The sequence below is a fragment of the Humulus lupulus genome, chromosome 1, assembly GCF_963169125.1.
Source record: "Humulus lupulus chromosome 1, drHumLupu1.1, whole genome shotgun sequence".
Lineage (NCBI taxonomy): Eukaryota > Viridiplantae > Streptophyta > Magnoliopsida > Rosales > Cannabaceae > Humulus > Humulus lupulus.
In genome coordinates, this window is record NC_084793.1 from 263,748,886 (window position 1) to 263,772,484 (window position 23,599).

The 23,599-nt window shown below is 32.1% G+C and overlaps 1 protein-coding gene, 1 non-coding gene and 3 pseudogenes across 2 annotated transcripts; all 5 read left to right on the plus strand.

Annotated features, from left to right (window-relative positions):
• The first annotated feature begins 10,242 nt into the window (after nucleotides 1-10,242).
• LOC133806096 (protein CURVATURE THYLAKOID 1D, chloroplastic-like) lies at nucleotides 10,243-14,110 on the plus strand. Its single transcript, XM_062244231.1, has 5 exons — nucleotides 10,243-10,540; nucleotides 11,138-11,364; nucleotides 13,334-13,438; nucleotides 13,542-13,613; nucleotides 13,700-14,110. Exons 1-5 carry the CDS (start codon nucleotides 10,369-10,371, stop codon nucleotides 13,763-13,765), a joined length of 642 nt encoding a protein of 213 aa, XP_062100215.1. The 5' UTR covers nucleotides 10,243-10,368; the 3' UTR covers nucleotides 13,766-14,110.
• On the plus strand, nucleotides 11,724-11,818 carry LOC133813358 (small nucleolar RNA snoR128). The gene has a single exon (XR_009884379.1). It is a non-coding gene; the product is annotated as a small nucleolar RNA snoR128 (small nucleolar RNA).
• Nucleotides 12,115-12,196, plus strand: LOC133813363 (small nucleolar RNA snoR128; annotated as a pseudogene).
• On the plus strand, nucleotides 12,423-12,504 carry LOC133813360 (small nucleolar RNA snoR128; annotated as a pseudogene).
• On the plus strand, nucleotides 12,617-12,696 carry LOC133813359 (small nucleolar RNA snoR128; annotated as a pseudogene).
• Nucleotides 14,111-23,599: the final 9,489 nt, after the last annotated feature.

A 23,599-nucleotide genomic window follows, 5' to 3' on the forward strand; every position in this document is an offset into this window, starting at 1 on the left:
GTTGTAGAAATAATGAACAACACACTATTAAATAAAGTAAGATGTTTGCTTGTGAGTTCGGGACTGCCTAGATCATATTGGGGTGAGGCACTTGCTATGACATGTTATTTGATAAATAGGAGTCCAAACAGGTCAATTAACCTCAAAACTCCATATGAAAAATGGCATGGAAAGGCACCTAATCTAAAGCATTTAAGAGTGTTTAGTTGTGCTACATTTGCACATCAATCAATTGATAAACTTGGAAACAGATCAGTAAAAGGAATATTTATTGGTTATCCAATTGGAACTAAAGGTTATAGATTATGTGCTAATAAAAATGGAAAACAAAAAATTATTATTTCAAGGAATGTTATATTTAATGAACAAGATTTTCCTCACTTGAAAGTCGAGTTTGGTAGTGTTGTTAATAGTGCAGGTGATACAGAGAAAAAGGACTTGACAGAGTTTGAAATTGAGCTAAAGAATTATGAGGAGAATGCCAACACCACTGATGATCAAACTGATGTTGGAACTAAACAAGAAATAATAGGGGAACAACCTGATTTGTCTAATTACCAGTTTGCAAGAGATAGAGAAAAAATAGACATACATCCTCCAGCTAGATACACATAAACAGACTTCGTTGAATATGCACTTGTAGCTGTGCAACTTACAGATATACCATAACCAAGTAGCTTAGATGAAACTCTTGTTGGGGGTTTTATGCCGTAATTAAAACTCAATTTCTTTGTAATCTCATTTTATTATCAATAAAAAAATATAAATCATTTTTGACTGGGTCAATCACTTTGCTCACATGTTTTATTTTCATAATTATTTGTTTAATATAAACTTCTATTAAATCCCGATCATATAGATAATCATATTTATAGTGATGTAATCACAATGGAATATAAATATGATTATATGTACAAAAATAAGTTAGTCCTAAGATTAGTCAGTGCACATGATTTACATTTACTTGTCAATCTACGATATGGTCAACTTACACATTGTAGTGCTATGTTCTTTCTAGAACATTAGCAACGTAGATAAGATCGGATGTATTTGTTACATCAGACTAGACCAATATTAACTTTAGATATATAAGTAAATGTACCATTATTATCTAATATAGTCATATCATAAAGTTGACCATAGGTCAATTCAATCTCAATTTTGAGTGGTTAGTATTCTAATTGATTGTATTATTCAAGTTCCTTGATTTGTTCGTTACCAGCTTACGCTATAGACTAGCCCATACTTACATCTTGGGGACTTTGTAGTATTATTGAATGGGAGTGTTAATCATAGATATGAACATCTATAGCTTCTAGCAAGAAGTGAAATGGTGATCACCTTATAGCTTGGTTTAACGAGTTAAATGATTGAGTACTCATTTATGTGATTAAAGTTCACAGAAATATCATTTACAAGGAACTTAGTGGTATTTAAGGATAAAACACAATGAGGAGTAAAACGGTAATTTGTACCCAACTCAATTTTAGATCACCCATAGAGGATTGAATGACAAATTATGGTTGTAACAATGAATAATATATTTACTTTAAGTGTAAAGTATTTTATGAGTTCAAGAGTGCAATTTCGAATCTTTGGTGGAGTCACGAGGAATTAATAAGGTAGTGAAATTATTCGATAATAATTTCACTACCTTATTAATGGTTCCATGGTCCCCACAATGTCTTTGATTAAATCATCTAGATAGTCTCGATTAATTGATTTAATTATCAATTAAGATTGTCAAAATTGTTTATTGTCAATTTTGGACAGTTTTACTAAGATGTGAAATTTATAAAAGAGAAGAGAAATTTGGGCAAAATTATTAATTATGACAAATTGGTGTCAATTGAAAAATAGTATTAAATCAATATTCAAATTATAATTAGTTGATTTGAATAAATGATTTGATTAATTAATTAATTATTATTTAAATATATTTGTAATTATATATATAAAATTTTAATAAAACTTAAAGATTTCGTAATATACGAAATCAATGTATATATTATATTTAATTAATTAATAAGGGTTTTATTTTAATTATTTAATTAAATTGAATTAACCCTAAGGTGTTGCTATAAATAGGTACTTAAGTCTAGAGTTTTGTAATATGAAAGTAGTGAAGTGAAAAAAAAGCAAAAACATAGACTCAAGAGTCCTATTGTAGCCGCTCATACCTATTCTCTTCTTCTCTATAATTTCTCATCTCATGTGTTGAGAATTGCCCACTCTAGTCTAGGTGATCAAAGGAAATTGTGGAAGACTGTGTAGTTTGAAGATCCAGTTCACTCTCTTGTCAGTAGTCTGCGACAAAAAGGAACAAGGGTTAGAGAGAGTGAAGGAAGGAGTCTCAATATCCGCTACGTAAAAGTAAGATTCTTAAACTCTGTTATTTGATTTACTTAATGAAATTCATTAGAAACATGTTTCTAGGTTGTTTTATATGTTAATTTATTTAATATATGAAACATACATGAAAATATTTATGATCCTGTTAAATGTATTCCCAACAGCTCTTTCGGGAAAGCACAAATCAGAGTGGTTACAGGCTATGAAGGAAGAAATGGACTCACTTAACAAGAAAAAAACTTGAGATTTGGTTGCTAAGCCAAGAAATTAGAAAGTCATCTCTTGTAAATGGATTTTAAGGTGAAGGGATGAGTAAACCAAGGTGAACAACCGAGATTCAAAGCAAGGCTTGTGGCAAAGGGCTTTACTCAGGTGGAAAGTATGATTATACTGATGTGTTTTAACCTGTAGTAAAGTATAAAACTATTAGAATGATGTTGTCACTAGCAACACAACATGATCTAGAAATAGAACTAGATGTCAAAACAACCTTATTAAATGGGTTTATTGAAGAAGACATATACATGCATCAACCACCTAGATTTCAGGTGGAACAAGGCAATCAAGAGAATGTTTGTAAACTCAAAAAGTCTTTATATGGACTCAAAAAGTCCCCTCGACAATGGAACAAAAGATTTGACAGCTATGTGCAAGAAATTGAGTTTTCTAGATCAAAGTTTGATCATTGCCTCTATTACAAAATCCTTTTGCTATCTACTGTAGTATTTCTCTTGCTTTATGTAGATCATATGATCATCATGGGAAAGGATAGTATAGTGATAAGAGGTATTAAAGACAAACTCAAAAGTGAGTTTGAAGTGAAGGAGCTCGGTTAAGTTCGGAAGATCCTTGGAATAGAAGTAACCAGAGATAAGAGGAATTGGATTCTAAATTTGAAGCAGATCGACTATGTAAAGAACGTGTTACAAAGATTCAATATGCAGGAGTCTAAAAGTGTATCAGTACCTTTGGGAGGACAATTTATACTCTCAAAAGAACAAAGCCTAAGTACATCCGAAGAAGTAAAAGAAATGGCTAAGACACCTTACTCCATGGCACTAGGATGCACGATGTATCTTATGGTAAGCACTAGACCATATTTGGCCCATGCATTGAGCATACTCAGTAGATTTATGTCCAACCTAGGCATAGAGCATTAGAATGCACTCAAATGGCTTATGAGATATTTAAGAGGAACTGTTGAGGTGAGATTAAGCTACAAGAAACTAGAAGACAAGATCACACTAGAAGGTTTTGTAGATGCGGACTATGCAGCAAACAGAGACACAAGAAGATCGACAACTTCATTTGTATTTACTACCAATGGAGATTGTGTTAGCTGGAACTCACAATTACAGTGAGTAGTGGCATTATTCACTACTGAAGGTGAATTTATGGCTATTACATAATCATTTAAAGAAGGCATGTGGCTGCAAGGAATTCTACAGGAGCTAAAAGTGATCAAAGGCAAAGCTACAATTTACTTGGATAGTCAATCTTCAGTTCATCTATGTAATAATCCAGTTTATCATGAGAAAAGCAAACACATTGATATTCACTTATTTTGGATAAGAGAGAAGATAGAAGAAGATGTTATATTGTTGGAGAAGATTGAGATAGATGAAAACCCAGCTGATCTAGGTACTAAGGTACTTCATGTTAACAAGTTCAAGCATTGCTTGAACTTGCTTAACCTTAGTAACTAATGTTGAAACACTAGAAATAACTGTCTCGTCATGGAAAAGGCTTATGTATCATATTTGAGATTTGAAGGAACAAGGTGGAATTGTTCTTACAAATCCCAACTAATATTTTATGTTATTTTCGTTAATAAACATAATAGAATAAACTAACCCAATTGAGCCACCAAGAAAAGCAGCTCAAGTCTATAAATAAGGCTCTCATTTCCTTCCAAGAGAACAAGTTGAAGATCAAGAGAGAGAGAGAGAGAGAGAGAACTCTTATGAGATTGTGAGAAGAAAGGAAAGAGCTCAGATTTGGGGATTGTAAGAGCTACACAACTGTCTGAAAGTGTGGTCTCGAGTTTGAGTGTTTGAGAGGAAAACACCAGTGAAAATTGAGAGTTTTGTATCACGACTTGACTATAATTGTACATTGATTCGTCAACTGAATAAAGAAGGAGATAGTGCTTTCTTAACTGGATGTAGGTTCAAGATCATATCTGATCTTGTGCCGAACCAGTATACACCTTGTGTTTTCTTATTTGTTATTTTTTTTTTCTTTTTTTTTATTGCTAAGTGTTTGTGTTAATTGTTTTATGGATCACTTTGATTACTAACTTTGAGTTTAGGATCTTGCATCTGGAAGTCAACCTAAGGATTTCCAACGAGAGGTAAGTCAACCTTTGATTTATGTGGCTACAACATGATATGACTGGTATTATGTTTGCTAATATTAGGACACAAGCACATGCATTCACTAATGCTATAAAAAGTCTATGAGACAGCTATCGTAGCAAACGCTACTTGTGAACCGGGTTCCAAATAAGACTATTATTGTATTATATGGCACCAGGTGCCTTTTTATGCCAGCTTATTGTGACCAACAATGCTACCAAACCTGTATGGAATTATGGTAAGTTTATATATCAGTTGGGTCTAGGTGAATTTTATGTATATTTGTGCTTATTTATAGATCCGCTAGAGGTATAGCTGCTCGATAATTATACTGGTGTGAATTCATTCGCACCCGTAGCAGCAAAATACGTAGGTACGTGGTGTGACTGCTCATAATGTTATGTTGTGATATTGAGATGTTGTTGTTAGCCTTGATTATGCTTTAAAATGCGATATACGAGGTTGTTGTCTCGTAAATATATTTTATGGATGCTTATTGTGATATGAGCTGGTATGATTTGGTATAAGGAGACAATATGCTATGCATACAGTAGAATGGCTATGGTATGGTTATGCCTGTTAGAGGGCTAGTTATCGATCTGGTTATTAAATTTTATATGGATAGTCAACTCTTAGGTTCTTATTGCTGGTTGGACTGGTTATTGTTAGTATCGTGCAATTTGTAGCTAAGGACGCTTTGACTCCTTTCTACTTGTTATCATTAGGGTTCAGCTTATCCGAAACTCTCAATCGTGTTTGATTACTTGGTACTATTTCTTGTTCCAATGATTACGATCATTGAGTTTCTTCTTGTCGGTTATATTTATTTTTATTATATGCTTGTAAGGTTGATTTACTAAGCATTATCGCTTACCTATTTGTAATTCTTTCTGACTTCCGCTCGCAAAGGAACAAGATCTGTCATGTTGTAGGTAAGTGCAAGGACAAGATGGAGCAGTGAGAGCTAGAGTTTGCTTTGTTTGACTGTACATGTGGCTTGACTGTGGGAAGTCAGAAGCTTTTAATGTTTTGATACATTTTATATACTTATGTCTCACTCTTGTTAATTATGTTATTTTGAATGGTTGTATTGTTTTAAGTATGCGCATACTTCCAAAAAGTTTTTTTTATATGGATTTTTAAGGAACTCTTTTTAATTAAATGACTATGTTTTTCGTAAAATAGTTTGATAGAATTTTTGGGATGTTACACATATTAGCATTGATTTATCTGTGGATGATCGATAAGATCTATATTCGGCAATCGTGTTGAACGTGGGCCGATCGACAATCTTATGGAACGTGGGTCGTGAAGGCGGGGTCAATTTGATAGAGCGGTAATCTATCTATACATTAAAATAAGCCTTTTTAAATATTTTTTCTCTTTCTTCAAATCTATCTATTTCTATTTTCTCTCTCTTCTCAAAAACTTAAAAACAAAATTCTAGCCACATCGCTGGTCATTTTGGCTCAAGGGTGGTACCACGTGACCTACTCTTCAAGGTGATTATTTTGATATATGGGAAGCATATATTTTTTCGCCGTCGCCAAAGAAGATGACCGGAATTAAAAGTAACCTTTTAGTTTATTTTATATTTAGTTATCAAAAATGTTTCTTTTTCTTCTTTGTTAAAAATTAACTATGTAATTTATTTTTAATTTGGTTAAACAAAAATTCATAATAAAAAACCAAAGTGTGTGTTTTTCATTATAAAATAAAAGTAACTTCTAAGTTTCTTTTTTATTTGATTAATAAAAGAAACACTATTATTTACATGTAAATTACATTAGTGACTAAAAAGTGAATTAAAAATTTTCATTAAAAAAACTAATTATATAATATACTAAAAATAACTTTTGATGATAAGTTAATTTGTTGTACTTTATTGTAACTCATTAGTTCATAAAACAAGTTTAAATGTAACGTAAAAGTATCTTAAATAATAAGACACTATAATATAACCTAACTAATTTTAAGATAAAAAAGTTTCAACAAATAAATTTTGGAGGTAACCAAAATATATATGAAATAATATGTTCTAAAAATAAACAATTATGTGGAAAAGTAACAAATTGGTAACTTATTACCATTATAATGGTAACTTAGTACCATTATAACTTAGTACCCAGAAAAATAAAAAATTCAGGATTTCAAGAATGTTTCCAATTCAAGTATATTATTTTTAAAATATGGTATTTTTTGATGATGTGGTAAGGTATTTTTGTAAATAAAATTTTGTAGGTGATTATTGTAATTATTTTAAGTTATATGTATATAATTGTAAAGATCTCAAAAAAAATGAGAAGTTTACATAAATATAAGAAAAATAAACATAGTTTCTATATTTATGGGGAAAAAATAATTATACAAAATATGGTAAATTTTGAATTTTTTTTAAAATATGGTAATTCCATATAATATAAAAAATAGATTACCATAATCACAAATATACAAAACTCTTTCTCATCCTCTCTTTTCTCTCCATCACGATATATCCCTCTCTTTTCTCATTACTTCCTCTCTCATCCCCCATTTAGTTCTCTCATCTCAGCCCTCCGCCGGTGATTCTACCTCCGCCCCTGCCCGTGACGGCAACGTACTTCCCCCTCTGGTTGTTCTTGTTTCTTCTTCTTCTTGAGATCTAGTTTTATTTTTATTTTCTTTGTTGTTCTTCTTCTTTTTCACTTCTGGTTTCGCCATTTCAAGTATGTTTTTGCACTTCATATTTAATGTTTTTCCTTCTAAACGTAATTGTAACCGGTTATAGTCACAATCTATTATGATTTCTGGGTTTTTTTTTCAGATCTATTTAAGTAACCTGGTACAATGACGTCTTATTTTTTTTTATTTATATCTGATTTTTTTTAGATATAGTTGTAACCAGTTACAATAACAAATGCTTTAGATTTGTTTGTTTAGATTTAAATTTTTTTCACACCTGACTAAGTAACTAGGTATCATAGTGATTGTTTTTTTTTTTAGATCTGAATCTGTAACCAGTTCCGATTATGACCAGTTTAACATTTTTGTTTGTGATCCTATTTGTTTCCAAGTTTGGCAAAGTAAGCAGTTACCATCACAATTGAGTTTTTTTTTTCATATCTATTTTGTTTTTCAGACCTAGCTGTAACCAGTTACCTTCAAGATCAATTTAGTTTGTTTTTTTCATATCAGTTTTTTTTCTTCCAAATCTCACTAAGTAACCAGTTACAATTCAGTTGATATTTTGATAATGGTATATTACTAAAAAATCAAAATTATTTTTATAATTGTAACTAGTTACTACAACACCACTTAAAAAATAAAACTAATTTTTATTGTTATAACCAATTACCACACATCACTAAAAAAATTAACAGTGGCACATGATTACTATCACAAAAAAATTCAAAATTGTTTTGATAGTAGTAACCAGTTATTGCAGATAAAATGTTGATTGAAGAAGATAAAAAATGGAAGAAAATAAGAAAAAGTGAGAATAAAAAGTATGGTGATGAATGTCTCAGATTTTTTTTCTTCAAAGAATTATGTAAAAAAAATATTTTATAAAATATGAATGATAAAAAATAATACAAATAGATTAAAATTATAAAAATAATCTCAAAACATATCAAAACTAACTACTAAAATTGTATAAAAGATAAAATATGGTATACAAATAAAATTTTATAAATATAGAGAAAAAAAACTACCATTAAAATGTAAACAAAAAAAAAATGTCATAAAAACTTTAGGAAAAAAAAAACTACTATATTTTTCAAAGTTTAAGAAAAAATACCACAAGTGTAATTTCCAAAAAAAAAAAAGAGGAAATTACACTTTATATGGGATTTTTAATAGAGTGTGCAAAAATATGGCTTTTTTTCAAAAAAAGTTAATCTATGGCTTTTTTTAAGAATTTTCACTTTTATGGGTTTATTTTCCCATATTTTTGTATAAAAGTTAGTTTATGCCATAGTTTTACTCTTAATCAAATTTGGAAGGGTATGTTTGTAATTTGATTATTATTTTTTTAGGTTATTTGTTTTTTTATATTACTAATTTTATATTAAATTTTTCTTTGATTATTTTACAATTTTTTTTTGTAATATGAATTGTTTTTAAAATTATTATTTATTTATTATAAACATTTTTTTTAAGATTGTATGTTTTTTTTTTCAAATCCTGGGTAGGGTAACCAGTTACTTGATTGATCTTAAAAAAAATCATAGAGCTAAGTTAAATAACATGCACCAGGAGGGGTAACCAGTTATCCTGAGATGAGTAATTTTCTGCCATAAGAAAGGTAACCAGTTACCTAAGAAGGGTGACGAGTTACTCATATTAAATATGAAAAGAAACATCAAATTTGAAGGAAAAAATGGAAGAACACTTCATTAAAAAAGGAAGAAGAAGTAACTATGATTTCAGTAACATAAGTAACTAGTTACCTAAAGAAACCATAAATATACACATACCAGAACGTGAAAGTAACCAGTTACCCTCAGAAATATACACACAAAGAATGTGAAGGTAACCAGTTACCCATTCACGTTGTCATATTTTTATTAGTTTTCTTTCCAAATTTTGGTATTTCTATAAGTGTTACAGTAATTGATTTGATTTTTTTTTACATATAGTGGAAAACACTATAAAAAATTACAATAATAAAAGATAATAAATAAAAAAATAGTAGAATAATTATATAATGTTAAAATATATGTGTGAAAAAATTGAAAAAAAAAAAGAAATAGAATGAGAAAAGAATAAGTACAAAAATGAAAAAAAATATGAAAAAAAACAAAAGAAATGATGAATGAAAAAAAAGTAGATGAATAAATAAGAATGAAAAGAAGAAGAAGAAAAATAATGGAAAAATGAAAAGAAAAAAAATATGAATGAAAAAATTGGTAGAAAAAAATGAAAAAAAATCTCATATGTGTGAAAAAAAATGGAAGGAGACAATAATAAATACAAAAATGAAAAAAAAATAGAATGAAAAAAAAACTGAAAAAATATGAAAAAAAAACAATACAAATGAAAGAAAAAAATAGATAAATAAATAAAAATAGAAAAAAGAAGAAGAAGAATGAAAAAATAGAAAGAAAAAAATTGGTAGAAAAATAGAAAGAAAAAAATTGGTAGAGAAAAAAAAAAGAAAAAATAACAAAAAAATGATGGAAAAAAAAAAAAATTAGCTTCAAAATCAAAGAAAACATAACTATGATAAAAAAATATGACATTTCTATATATTTAGTTAGCTATTAATTGTGTTTCCATACTTTAACTTTTTCTTTAATAAATTTCCCATACAAATTAAGAAAAGTATAACTCCCATATTTTTGCATATTGATAGTATAAAAACCATATTTTTTAAAAATACTCAAAAAAAAATCCTCATTTAAATGTTTAGGCCCATATTATAACATGGGCCTTTTGTTTTTGGGTGGATAATGACTAGGCCTACTAATATGTATTCGTTCATTTTTCGAGCTTTTTGAAATTCGAAAAAACCCTATCGCGCACACTTGTCTATATAAAATCACTGCCAGTGCCCACGTCTCAAATATTCTAGAAACTATATACTTTTCTCTTTCTTTTTCTCCTCGTTCTCGTCGTTTTCGTTTCCCCTCTTCATCAGCGGCTGACCTAGCTATAGCCACCCTTCCTCTACCGAAATATGGAGCTTTGTACGGCTCAATCCATGCTTAACAATAAGCTTTCTAGTCACCATCACCCTCTGGTGCTTCTCTTCCAAAACCCCAATCACCTCCTCCATTCAAACTCAAAGCCTTCCCTCATCCCTCATCGGCGATCCCCACTCGCTCCCCTCACTGGTGCACTCCAATCTCGTACGTTTTCCATTCCTTAACGCTCGGTATTCAATCCAAACAAAGCTCTTCGTGTTATATTTTTTTATTTACTTACTCAGATCATTCTCTAGTTTGGACTCTGTTTTTGTTGCATTTTTTCACTGTTAATCTTCGATCATCTAGCAAACACTAGGGTTAATTGCATTTGAGGATTTTGATCCATTTTCTTAATGTTTAGTTTCATTGCAGCTGGTTTAAGCTTTTGTTATTATTATTTTATTTAGTAAAGTTTGTATTATATTATATTCCCAATGAATTAGTAGTGATGATACTATAGTTTATACTGATTTTATTTTATTTTTTCACTGTTTTTTGTCGCTATGTTTTTTGTCTTTTTCTTTTTATTGAAGTCTGAAGAAGCGTTTGATGCGTTTTTCCCCCACTGATATTGGTTTATTTCAAATTTTAAATTAAACGGAAAAAAACATTCTGCGATTACTCATTGTTCAGTGTCCAATAGAACGTGGTTCAGAACTGCATGGATTATTGCATGTTTTAATTTTGACGAACATTTATCTTGGCTCAGTTTTCACACACCGAATACCAAATTCATGTCATATTGAATATTTATTTCAGGATTGCTCTTTGTTTCAAAGTCATTGTCAAGAGAAACATCAGAAGAAGTATCTAGTGGAGCAAATCAGTATTTTGGCGAAAAACGTGAAGATGTGATTAGTTTGGGAGATGTTCCATTAGTAGAAAAGAAAGTCGATGATGATGATGATGATTTTACAACTAAAGTTCCAGAAGAACAGTTATCTGATGGGCCAACGCCAATTTTCGAGTTCCTGGATAATATCAATGTAAGTCCTATTTTTGAAATTTGCATCACGGTTGAATAACTGCAGAAACATTCAAAATGCTGCCTTTAAAATTTATATATGGACATTTTTTTATGATCGCACTTTCTTTATAATCAATAATCTTGCCCTCGAAAGGGTTTTTAAACAAGCGATTGATTTGCCTTAGTCGATTTTGCTTGTGTTTTTTAACCTCTTAGCATGTGGTGGTTTATCTTTCATTTTGTGTATTTTTTTTGGTCAAATAGGTTTCTTATTCCTTTAAATTAATATTTTCGGTTTTTTTTTCATCATGTTACTACATTTTTGTTATTTTTTATTTAATTCTAGGGAACAAGTACTTAGTAAACTTGTAAATCGGGTTGCTATGATGAAATTTACAGAAGGGTTGAGAGTGTTTCTGAAATGCTCTATGGGACTTCGACAGAATGTCGATCCTGAGCGGTTACCTGAGCAACTTGGTAATTGTTTAATTTTCTAGGTACTCCTTTTATGTTATATTCTTTCTTTTATTTGTTTTAATGGTGTTTGATGTTTTTAATTATTGTCCTCCTTCCATTTGTTTTATTTATTTATTCCCTATAGAGAGAGGTGTGGATGTCAGCCAAGTTCTTCCTTGTTCATATAATCATGATACTGCTTGTTTGTTAATGCCTATTACTCTTGTACACACCTGCTTATTTAAGTATTTATCTGTGTATATCTAAGGTTACATTTTAAACTCAGTTTTTTGTAGTTACCTAGTTTGTTAGGTTGCTATGATGAGCTCTAGGAAGTGAAGAAAGAAAAACTTATTTGCTTGATGAAACATTATCCTGAGTGGTTAACTGAGCAACATATATTCTTTTAGTATATATGAGCGAATATGACTAGTTGTACTACCATGTGTATGCTTAAGAAGAGGGCTGGGAGTGGTAAAGTTCTTGTTCTTATAATCATGATCTTACTTGGTAGTTATTGCTATTTGCTCTCATCCACGTCTACTAATTGATTTTTTTACCTCTGCATAATTAAGGTTACATTTTAAATTCAGTCTTTTATTTACATATTTTGTTTATTGGTTGCTATGATGAACCCAAGGAAATGAAGAAAGTTAATATTATTTGCTTAATGAAACATTGTCCTGAGCGGTTAACTGAGCAACATGTAATTCTCTTAATAGATATGAGCATCTGTGGTTACAACCACATGACCATGCAAGGTTATTGCTGTTTTATTTTATAAATATAAATGTATATATATATATATTTGCTACTTGCTATGATGAACCTAAGGAAGTGGAGAAAGTAACTTTTTTGCTTAATGAAACATCATCCTGAGCGGTTAACTGAGCAACATGTATTCTTTTAATAGGGACCAACTTCTGGGGGTTACAACCATATGCATGCTTGTGTATTGTTTTTTTTCCTTTTAGAAGAAATGTTTTGTACGCTCTAGTCTCTATGATGAGCCTTGGGAAGTGATGGAAGTGACCTTTTTTTCCTAGTGTAACTTGAGCAGTTACCTGAGAAGCACAAGCTTCTCTAGATGCTAGAACTGTATTTTCCTATAACGCTTATGGTTATTGTTTTATTTTAAAAATGATTTTTGTTTTTATCTACTTGCTATGATGAGATCAGGAAGTGATGAAAGTTAAACTTATTTGCTTTATGGTTAAGATGCTAGAACTGTATTTTCTTATAACGCTTATGGTTATTGTTTTATTTTAAAAATGATGTTTGTTTATATCTACTTGCTATGATGAGAGCAGGAAGTGATGAAAGTTAAACTTATTTGCTTTATGAATCGTTATCCTGAGCAACACAAGGTTCTCCAGAACCACAGTTTCTTAGTAGATAAGATGAGGGTAGAACACCGCTTCATGTCTATTGTATTGCTTGTTGTTTGTTGATATATACACATGCATACGGAGTATTTTTGCATGTCAGCACTTCAAAGTTTAATTGCCATTAACAGATTTTTTTACTTGCAGTTTGAATCCGAAGACACATACTCTTTCTTACTTTTTGGTGGCGGGGCCTTGCTTACCCTGTGGCTAGCATCAGCTGTTGTTGGAGCAATTGATTCTATCCCGGTGGTGTGTAGGCTTTCCTTAGCATCTTTGTTTTTCAATCAAGTCAATAGATTGTTTTTCCCTAAGTTGGCATATTGATGATGCTTAATTCAATGAAATGAATCAGTTCCCCAAATTGTTGGAGATTGTTGGTCTTGGCTATACAGTTTGGTTCGCATCTCGCTATCTGATATTCAAGGTAAAAGTACTAAATGTTTTGCTGCATTATTTGTAAAGCTTTACATATTGAGTAATCATGTCAATTTTTGAGTTTATGACTTGCAGAAAAGAAGGGAGGAGTTAGTTGCTAAGATTGAAGAGCTAAAGGAGGAAGTTCTTGGATCAAAATGATATGATTGATTAGGGTAAATGCCTTTAGCTAAAATAATTGTAGAGTTTGACTTGTTGCAATGTATATCATATGGATAAGTTTTTTCTTAGATTTATAATCTTCCTTTAGTAAAGAAAATTGAAGGAACGGAAATAGATAAAGTAGGGGAGGAAATCGCCATGCAGGATCCATATTCTGTTTTGCGTAAAGTGCTTATTCAATCTTAGTGCCGTTTATCAATATATGTTGGAGTCACCCTCTTCAAATCCGTGCCTTTTTCTTTGGTCGTTTTTTGACTCGTTGAATATTGTTTGTATAACCTTTTAAAAGAAATTGTTTGTATAAAAAAAAAGGCGTTACAGTCTGGTGAGGGTGACTCGTTTATCTTGTTGATCGGAAAGAGATAAGGTACCGTTATTTAATTTTGCTTCATAAGCAGAGGGAGGAGGGAGAAGGACAAAACACTAGAGAATTCAATCACAAGATTGTTGTTTTTTGTTTTTAATATTAAATTTATATAATTGATATTGTAAAAATTATATAATAAATTATAACAATAGTATTTTACTTATTGTTATATATGAAATTATATTTTAATTTAAAGATATTTATTTGTTAATCTTATATAAATGAGGTTGGTAGAAGAGGAAAATAGTTGCTAAGCATAACTAACTTGGCAGTGGGGGATGCCTTGGTCCTTTCCTGAAGTCTCGCGTGGAAGATATTACATTGAACTGGATAAGAGAAACCACTCTCCAATTTTACACTCCTTACACAAATTGGACAAAGGCCCATGTATTAACAAACTAGAGACAGGCAGCGACTGGACATTTCCAAAACAAGTGGAAGGAAGAGTCTACGCAATCAATGCAAAACAGTCAATAAGATTGTTCGATGTTCATCAACAATGCAACGAGTTTTCCCCTTAAGGGAGTGTATCTGCCATTATTTGCCACCAAAAGAAGTCTATGACGCGTACTTTTCCAGATCGTGCGCCAAACCTCATCAACATGTAAACCAAGGAATGGGATACGATAGCCGCCGGCCTAATGGAGGGATCCAAAGGAACCATTGTCTAAAAGTCAGCAATCCTCACCTTCATTCTCACATCTTCAGGCTGAAACCATTGATACAAATTAACAACATCCCAACCTTAAGAGGTAATGAAATCACTAAACTAGTTCACACCGCTAGGGACATCCCTTTCAGGAGTATGATTTCGATTCCCATGAGGAACTTGCTCATCAAATCAATTAGAGCTGCTTCTACCATTCCCAGTTCTTCTTCTCAAGCCACTTAGAATTGATTCTCTAGAATTCGAAATAGCTTTTTGTTTAGGTCAAAATCTTCCAAAATCAATAGCTTTCTAAAATAAGATCGATTATCTTCTTCAAATTGTGGATTGTTGACGTAAATATGGAACTCACATTAGTTGACTCAAGCAACTTGGTGAATGTATTCTTCAACATAATTGAAAGATTGAGCTAAATGGGAGTACTTGCAAAAAAAGTTATCTGATGCTTAAGTAAGTCTATGATTCAATCTCTAATTCTACAATCAAGAAGTGTAAAAATGGATCCGGAGATAGAATGACGTATCCTGATTAGTCTACGTGTTAGTCTTTTTGACAATCTTTCCCGCTTCTTTTCTTTTCTTCAAACTTGATAAACTTGTTGCGATAATTTGGTTACGCAAATATATGCAAGCGTTAACAAGTTATAATTCAGTAAATACGAGTATCGTCCCCCAAAGATTAAATTATCAATTATCAATAATTAATTTCCTATTTCTAATTGGCTAACAAAAGATTGATTCTAAAAGAAAACTAAAATATATAAACATAGAAATTATGAAACAGAAATAATTATAAACTATAAACTCAAAACAAATAACACTAAACAGAATTACCTAATGAATGAGAAATTACGGAATTTAATTTTGTCTTCTTTCCACTTTCCTATTTCACTAATGCATTATTTCACAATTATTCTTGGGAGTTTGCATAAATAATTTATATTTGAATTGAAATATATAAACTTCAACCTATATGAGAAGCTTCTACATCTCCGTGATAAATTCAACATAGCATGAAAACTCATAAGCTACACAAATCATATTGATACTCTCATTCAATATCGAAACTTATGTCTAATCAATTATAGCAGGTTTAAATCTCACTTTTCAGATCTTGAATCAAACTCATATAAATCATGTAATAGATGGCCAATCTATCACAAACAATAAACATAAATAATTGAAATGATTTCAATAATGAAGAATAAAACATAAACTTTGCATTAATTCACAGTAGAGTTTCAATCGACTCAATGAAAAACCCTAGAAATAAACTTAGGTCATATCCATAATAATCAAATCCATAAAACTAGAATTCAACATAAAATAAAAATAAAAGAAAGAAGAAAAGAACTCTAGATCCATCCAATCTTCTCCCAAGTACTCCAAATCGTTAACTCCATGTCTTAGGCTCTGAAGAACTATGTTTTTTTTTTTATGAAAATTGCAATTAAGTACTAATCCCTACATTTTTCCCAAGTGCAAAGACCATATTGCCCTTAATTAAAAATTTTGCAGAAATTCTCCTTTTCCAGCACAGTAGCGCGGTTGCACCACACCCAAGCGCGGTCACACTACCTGATAACTCTATGATATAGGGTTATTTATCCTACTTTTAAACTTGATTTTATAAGAAAAGAGTGATGAATTGAGCATTTAGTTGTTGAATTTTTAATTTATTTCATCTTTGTGTCTTATGTAGTTTAATTTTAGAGTTGAGTTTTGTTTTTAGCTATTTTGGAATTAAATAATTATTTTGCTTTCATTTTCTGTGTAAAAGGAGTTCAAACTAGAATGGGAAGCAAAAGGAGTGGAAAAATTGGCAAGAAGAAATTGAAAAGTGTTGCAATGTGCAGAATTGCTAAGAGGATTGCTACAGCACTCTCGAGTTGCGTGGTCAACTAGCCCACCTGGAAAAAGTCAATGCAAAGTGACTTTGACAGCTGGCGTGGGGTGTAAAAATTTCCACATGGGCGTACTTGTGCTAGGAGAGAGATGGACCAAATAGGAGTGGGCCTAAAAGTGGAATGAATGATATGGAGTTTCTAAAAGGGGAAAAGAAGTAAAAATATGTCCTAGCATATTTAAGAAAGACCAAGATGAAAGTAAAAGAGGGGTGCTGCCATTGTTAGAGCTTGGAGAGCAGAAAGTACAGAATAAAAGAGAATGAAGAAGAAGAAAAGAAGGAAGAAGAAAAGAAGAACAACGTGAAGTCATTCCCGTCATCTTGAGAATTTGTTCTTGTTTTTATCTCTCTCTAATTCTTGTAGTTTCAATTTTTGAATAGCTATTTAGTAACCCATGGATTATAGATTTGAATTTGGGTTTGTGTTTGCTAAATTAGTTATGAGCTAAACTCTTTGAGACTTTGGTGGCTAATGAACCCTAAATCTTAGTTATGAAGTTTTAATGCATTATTAAGTCATATCTCTCTTTGTTCATCTAAGTGAGCTTAATGCCTAATTCTTGTTGTTGTTTGGCCATCAATGAGAAGTTGATAAGCTAGATCTATTGTTGAAAAGTTTAGATTTGGTGGAAATTACTTGGATGATGCAAGATATTACCCTTTATTAGGTTGTATTTAGTGAATAATATAGGAATATATTATTTGCCTTGTATAACTCATGAAAATTGGTGCTTATATTTGTGTTCTTACAGCTGAATTGACATAGGAATATGCTGAATTAGATTAAGGAACTTTTATCGTAAGGTTTGGAAAAAATCATATGAAACAATTGAGAATTTTCGTTACTCTGGAAGGTTTTGCTAACAATAATGTTGTAACATTCTGAGCAGAATATTGATTTAGGGGAATTTAGTAATTCAAGTCCACTTTTCATTGGTGAATCTATTTTGCTGTTATTTCCTGCTCATTGGTGATTATTCTAAGCATTTTTAAATTTCTTTCATTTTAGTTTAAGCTTTCAAGAATTATTCCAATTAATTTTGCTTTATCACATTTGTTAAGTGTTGATTTTACGCAATCTATTACTAACTCAATCCCTGTGGAGATGATACTCACTTATCATTTTATTACTTGCTAGCGATTGTGTACAATTGCATACACTATTAATTTCGCAACAAGTTTTTGGCGTCGTTGCCGGAGATTGATTTAGTGAATTTTTTTTGTTAAAATGAATTGCTTTTCAATTTGGTTTCTTATTTTTCATTTGTTTATTTTTGTTTTTCCTTGTTCTATTTTACGCTTTTGTTTGTTTGGTCCTTTTGCGAGGTACTTGAGATGTCTCATCGGCAAGTCCTCAATAACTTTGTTCAACATGACTCAGGGCCTTTACATAGAGCATGATGGAGATACAAAAATTTGTTCATGAGGTTCCCTTACCATGGTTTGTCTAGAGAGTGTTTACTTGAAGTCTTTCTAAATGGGTTGCATGCCACCACAAGAGAATGGGTAGAGAGAGAAGATGGTACCACCAATTTCTATCAAATATCCATTGATGAAGCCTATTGGATGTTGGAAAACATGGCGGAATATGATGAATGGTATTGTTTGAATTCTCCAATACCCAACCAAGTGCATCTTTAAATAATTTAGAAAATCAAGTTGAAGATTGTTCAAGGAGTTGCATAATACACCCCTAGAGACTTTGCCTAGCTACATAGAAAATTAAGGAGGGGAAAATCATTGCAATGTCATGCCATTGGGGAGTGGCAAGGAGATGGAGCTGCCAAAGGAAGAAGTTGAGCATGAATTAGAGCCTTCTTCAATCCAAAGTGATGAAACAAAGGGAGAGGCAATAGTAAATTCAATTGTGTCGAATTCTATCTCTACCCAAGATATTGATAAATCTTTTGAGAAAACTAGTACAGAAAAGTTTGATGCAAACCCGCCACCACCTCATATGCAACACTTCCAAGAACAACAAGTTTTTGATTCTCAACTTTGGGAGCCACTAGTCATGGAAGCATACACATATGAAGATCCTATGTGGCCACCACCTCCTCCAACATCAGTAGCATCATATCTTGGTGTCCACCACACTTATTTATCAAAAGCAAGTCGAGTTGAGCACATGATTTGACTGATTGTTTTTACGTATATTATAAGTAAAAAAGCAGTAGGAACTAGAATGAACAATGCAGTAGCAATAATCACAATTTTATTTCGTTACCCATCAATATCGCATCTCGCCAAGCTTGGGGGCATCCACAATGAAGACCCATGTGTGAGGGCATATTCCATTCTCTATGGGCGAACATCACTCCTTGATGATGAGTTTTCCAAAAGTAAAGTCGACGACTTTAAATCAAGTGCTCCTTGGGAGACAACCCAAGTTTCTAAACTTTGTTTTTAATTTTGTTTTAGTAATTTAGTTAAGTTCATTGAATTTCCTTTATTGAATATTTTTACTTTTGTTAGGTGTATTTAAAAAAAAAATTATTTTTTAGTTTTCCATATTTTTGTTGATTTTTTTATTTCACTTGGTCTTTGGTGTTTCATTTTATGGTGCATGAGTTAGGTTTAGAAAGATGGTGATTTGAAGTGAAAAAATTTGAGTTTTGGAATGTTTTAGAGGTGTGGTAGGTGAACAAAAATGTGGGGAGCTAAAGAAAGAAAATCTAAAATTCTAGGTTGCAATGCTGCAAAAAATGTTGTAGCAATCTGGGCTAAGTTCACAGCGTGTTTAGGGCATTTTGGTGGTTTTGGGCAGAGAGATTATAACATCCCAAATTACCTAATAAGACTTCGGACCTTGATTAGGGGGTCATGATGACAATTTATGAGAATTATAGTTATACGTGATGAGTATTGATGGACCCAAAATAGGTATGTTTTAAATATTTATATCGCAAGCGCACGAATCGTTCATATAAAATAGTGATCGTGTAAGCAAGGATGTCAAGCCCAAATGAGTTATCTAAAATAAAAAAGAAAACTATTTCAAACCAAAATTAATAAATTCTAACCTAGCTCCAAAGATTGATGAGATTTTTCGTATCAAGAAAATAGAATAAAATATAATAATAAAGATATTAAAGCAAGAAAAAATAAACAAGATAGGAATTGTAAACAAGTTGTAAGAGAAAGATTATTAAGATAATAGAATCCACAAAATATAAGCTCAATAATATCTATAAGTACATTGATTCCCAAGTTTTATTAATAGTAGAAATTAATCAAACTATCACCTATTCAATTTAGATATTCTTTTTAAGCATAAGTTATTATATTAATATAGGATTTACCTTCACTTTTAGCAATATAATATCAAAGTCTTTAGTGTGAATCAATCTAATGAAACAACAATAAAATCAATGAATATTATTTATAAGACAAAACATAATATTTTTGTTCTTAAGCATTTGATGTGCACAATTTAATGATACACTTTAATCAAATAATATTATGATTTTACACTAATGAAGGACAAAGTGTAAATATATGCTAACAATAAAAAATACATGATATTTAAAATGAAAGAAGATATTTGAAGAAGAAAAATCCATAAACTTTGTTGCACAAATGAGAAATCAACATACAAAATAAATACTATCTAGTTATATATTGTTTCATCATCACCTTAATAATCTTAAAAAGATTAGAAACTCATAACTAGAATGGCAAATACAAACCAAAAATTACAAACATAAATAGGAAAATTTGGAGGAGGAACCCCCAAATTTTTCCTCTAAAAGCTCATAGAAAAATGACCAAAAAGAAGAAAAAGATGAAGAGAATGGAGTGGAGTGGTATTGAAAGTGTAGCAATTGTGTAGTGTAACCTCCTCCTTAAAATGGTCTTCAAATCCCTTATTTATAGCCAAAATAAAGTGACTAAAATAATCAATTTAAATTAATTAAATTGATTAAATTAAATTTTAAATAAAGAATAATATGGCAAGTAGGGAAAATTTTAGAGTGTAATGATAAATTTTGTAGTGCAATGTGTAGAAAAGTTGGGTAAAAAATGACATTTTTAGACATAGGGAGACAAGGGAACAAGACGATGTTGGGCTCAAGAAAAAATGGCATGGCAGCTTGGTGCAGGCGACTGGGCCAAAATGCATGTAGACCTAGCTGTTTGGGCTCGAATGGTGGAGGAAGGAGGCCTACGGGGCTGCTGGGGGATCAAGACCGAAAAGGGCAGGCAGCCCACAGAGTGCCTGGGAGGCACGGGACTGGGTGGCTGCTGGGAGGTGTCTGGGTCGAGATTTGTGGTAGGCGGATTGGGTCCGAAGCTTTTTGGGCCAAAGGAGGCTGAGAGGCTGCTGGTGCTGAGAGGGCTCGCGTGGGCCTGCTGGGCCGAGTATCGCCGGGCTTGGCTTTTGAGAATGCCACATTTTTTTTCTTTCTTTTTCTTGGCTTTCAAGAGCCAAAAAAATACAACATAATTCCTACAAAATAAATATAAATTAAGTCATGATAAAATATTTTCAATTATAAAATAAATCATATTAATTCTTTGAAAATATTAATTATAACTTAATTTAATTTAACATTTAGTTTCAATAAAACACATTTTTTTTTTTACCTCAAACTAAACAACAATAATTCAAATAATTAAACTACAACTAAGTAACTATAAAAACACACAAAAATATATAAAATCATGATAAGACTAATAAATTCAAAATTACTTAAAACTTAATAAATTAATAAAAAACTTAAGAACTTAACACCAATTACCTTATAAATAGTGGTAAAATAACTCTATTTTGTAGAGTTATCAAGTATGCGTGTAATTATGTGATTATGTGGGTTACATGATAATATGACTAGATATGCATGTTTAAGTGTATTAAATATGCATGTGGGCCTGTTTCTTATTAGAAGGGCAATTTTAGTGATTTGGCCTGATATGGGTATATTTGGCATATATGTGATATATGGGTGAGACCACATTATTATGTGGATATATTTGGGTTACTCGGCACGAGGCGATCCTAGGGAGCAAGTTAGCGGGAAAGTCACAACGAGACCAAATACCCAACTTGGGGTGAGTCAAGGGGTATTTTGGGTATCTAGTACATTACCGGGTTATCGGGTAATGGGAATGAATATTCGAGGATATATTTGAAGTTAGTGAGAATATGATGGGATACCAGAGATTTTGACCATTTTGCCCTCGATGACGTTTTTGGTACCCCGAGCCTCGGGATTAACTTAAGGTTACTTGAACCTTAAGTAAACCACACACAAAACAAAACACTCAGAATAACACTCAAACACTCAGGTTCTCTCTCTCCCAACAAACTCCTTTTATCGCTCAACTTTGGTGTGGGATTTTTTGAGGAACTAAGGGGATTAAAGGCTGCAAACTTGGGAATTGAAGGCTTGACTTTGGGGCTTGATTAGTTGCAGATAGGAGGACATAGTCATAGTCGAGGTAAGCCATTGACCTTGCTTTTAAGTTGAATTCAGTTCTGATTTGGTTGTTTTTGAGCTTTGAGGCTCAAGGTTATGAATTTGAATTTTGGGTAGAGTTTTGAGTGTGTTGAGCTGGGGTTTTGTTGTTGGGAAGATGTTGAATTTGTTCTGGGGATTGAATTAAGGTTCTAGGATTGATTTGGGGTGGTTTTTTGGTTGAGTTTGGCTGAAGAAACAACAAGGAATTATGGATTCGTAGGGTCGGGCTGCAGCCCTATTCTTGGGGTGCTGCGACCCTCTTGAACCCAGAGGTCAGGGGCGGATTCTAATGTGAGGTCACATAGCGGCGCCTGTTAGGCCATGCCGCGTCGCATGTTCAGTGAGAAGAGAGGATGAGGCCTCTGACTTGGGCGGGTCGCGACTTAGATGCTTGGGGCCGCGACTCTTAAGGGGTTTTGAGCCCTGGGAGAGGTTTTGAGTGCATAAACTCAACCTTAAGGGCTCAGGATTGATCCTACTACCCAGTTTAGTAGAATTAGAAGTCCTAGAGGCTAGGACTCGGTTCGGAACCTTTATTTGCTCGCTATTGATGGGATTTTATATTATGGTTGTGACTAGGTTATCGCTAGGGGGCTCGAAACCGGAATCGTGCTCGAGGGTCGTTCTTATTATCACGCTATACTCGAACCTGAGGTAAGAAAACTGCACCCGGTCTATGTTTAGGGCTCGACCCGATTATAGTACAGAATTAATATTATGTTGAGAATGTTTTATTAAACATATTAAATGCGTTGTGTTTACCTATCTTATGCAATAATTGTTGAGTTGTATGTCTGATTGAGGAAGCTCAACTTATAAGCTGAAGGTCTATCTATGTTATTTGATGAAGGGCTTGGCTTAATAGTCCGTTCTAAAGGACTCGACTTATCAATCGGATGTTGAGACTCAACTTATCAGTCGAAGGTTAAGACTTGACATATCAGTCAAAGTTTAAGACTCGACTCATCAGTCTAAGGTTGAGACTGGACTTATTAGTCGAAGGTTGAGACTCGACTAATTAGTCGAAGGGTAAGACTCGACTTATCCGTCGACAGTTAAAGGCACGAATTATCAGTCGAAGAGTGAAAGACTCAACTCAATAGTTAAAGGTTAAAGGACTCGGCTTATGAGTCGAGAGTTTAAAGGCTCAGCTTAGAAGTCAAGGGCAGTGATAGTGTGTTGAACATTGGCCAATAGGGTTAAGCTGTAATGACCCAAATTTCCTAATAAGGTTTAGGACCTTGATTAGGAGGCCGGGAATGCCATAATTGATTTATTATGCCATTCAATGATTATATGCATGTTTATGTGAATTATATTATTATATGATGACAAATGCATGCATATGGGTCCACATTTTATTATAAGGGCATTTTGGTAATTTGGCCCGTTAAGGGCGTAATTGTATATTT

What these genes read in the sequence shown, in the direction of transcription:
- LOC133806096 (XM_062244231.1), top strand. Translation starts at nt 10,369, where the DNA reads ATGGAGCTTTGTACGGCTCAATCCATGCTTAACAATAAGCTTTCTAGT. An exon ending in CACTGGTGCACTCCAATCTC is followed by an intron (nt 10,541 to 11,137) that starts GTACGTTTTCCA and finishes TATTTATTTCAG; the next exon opens with GATTGCTCTTTGTTTCAAAG. An exon ending in CAATTGATTCTATCCCGGTG is followed by an intron (nt 13,439 to 13,541) that starts GTGTGTAGGCTT and finishes GAAATGAATCAG; the next exon opens with TTCCCCAAATTGTTGGAGAT.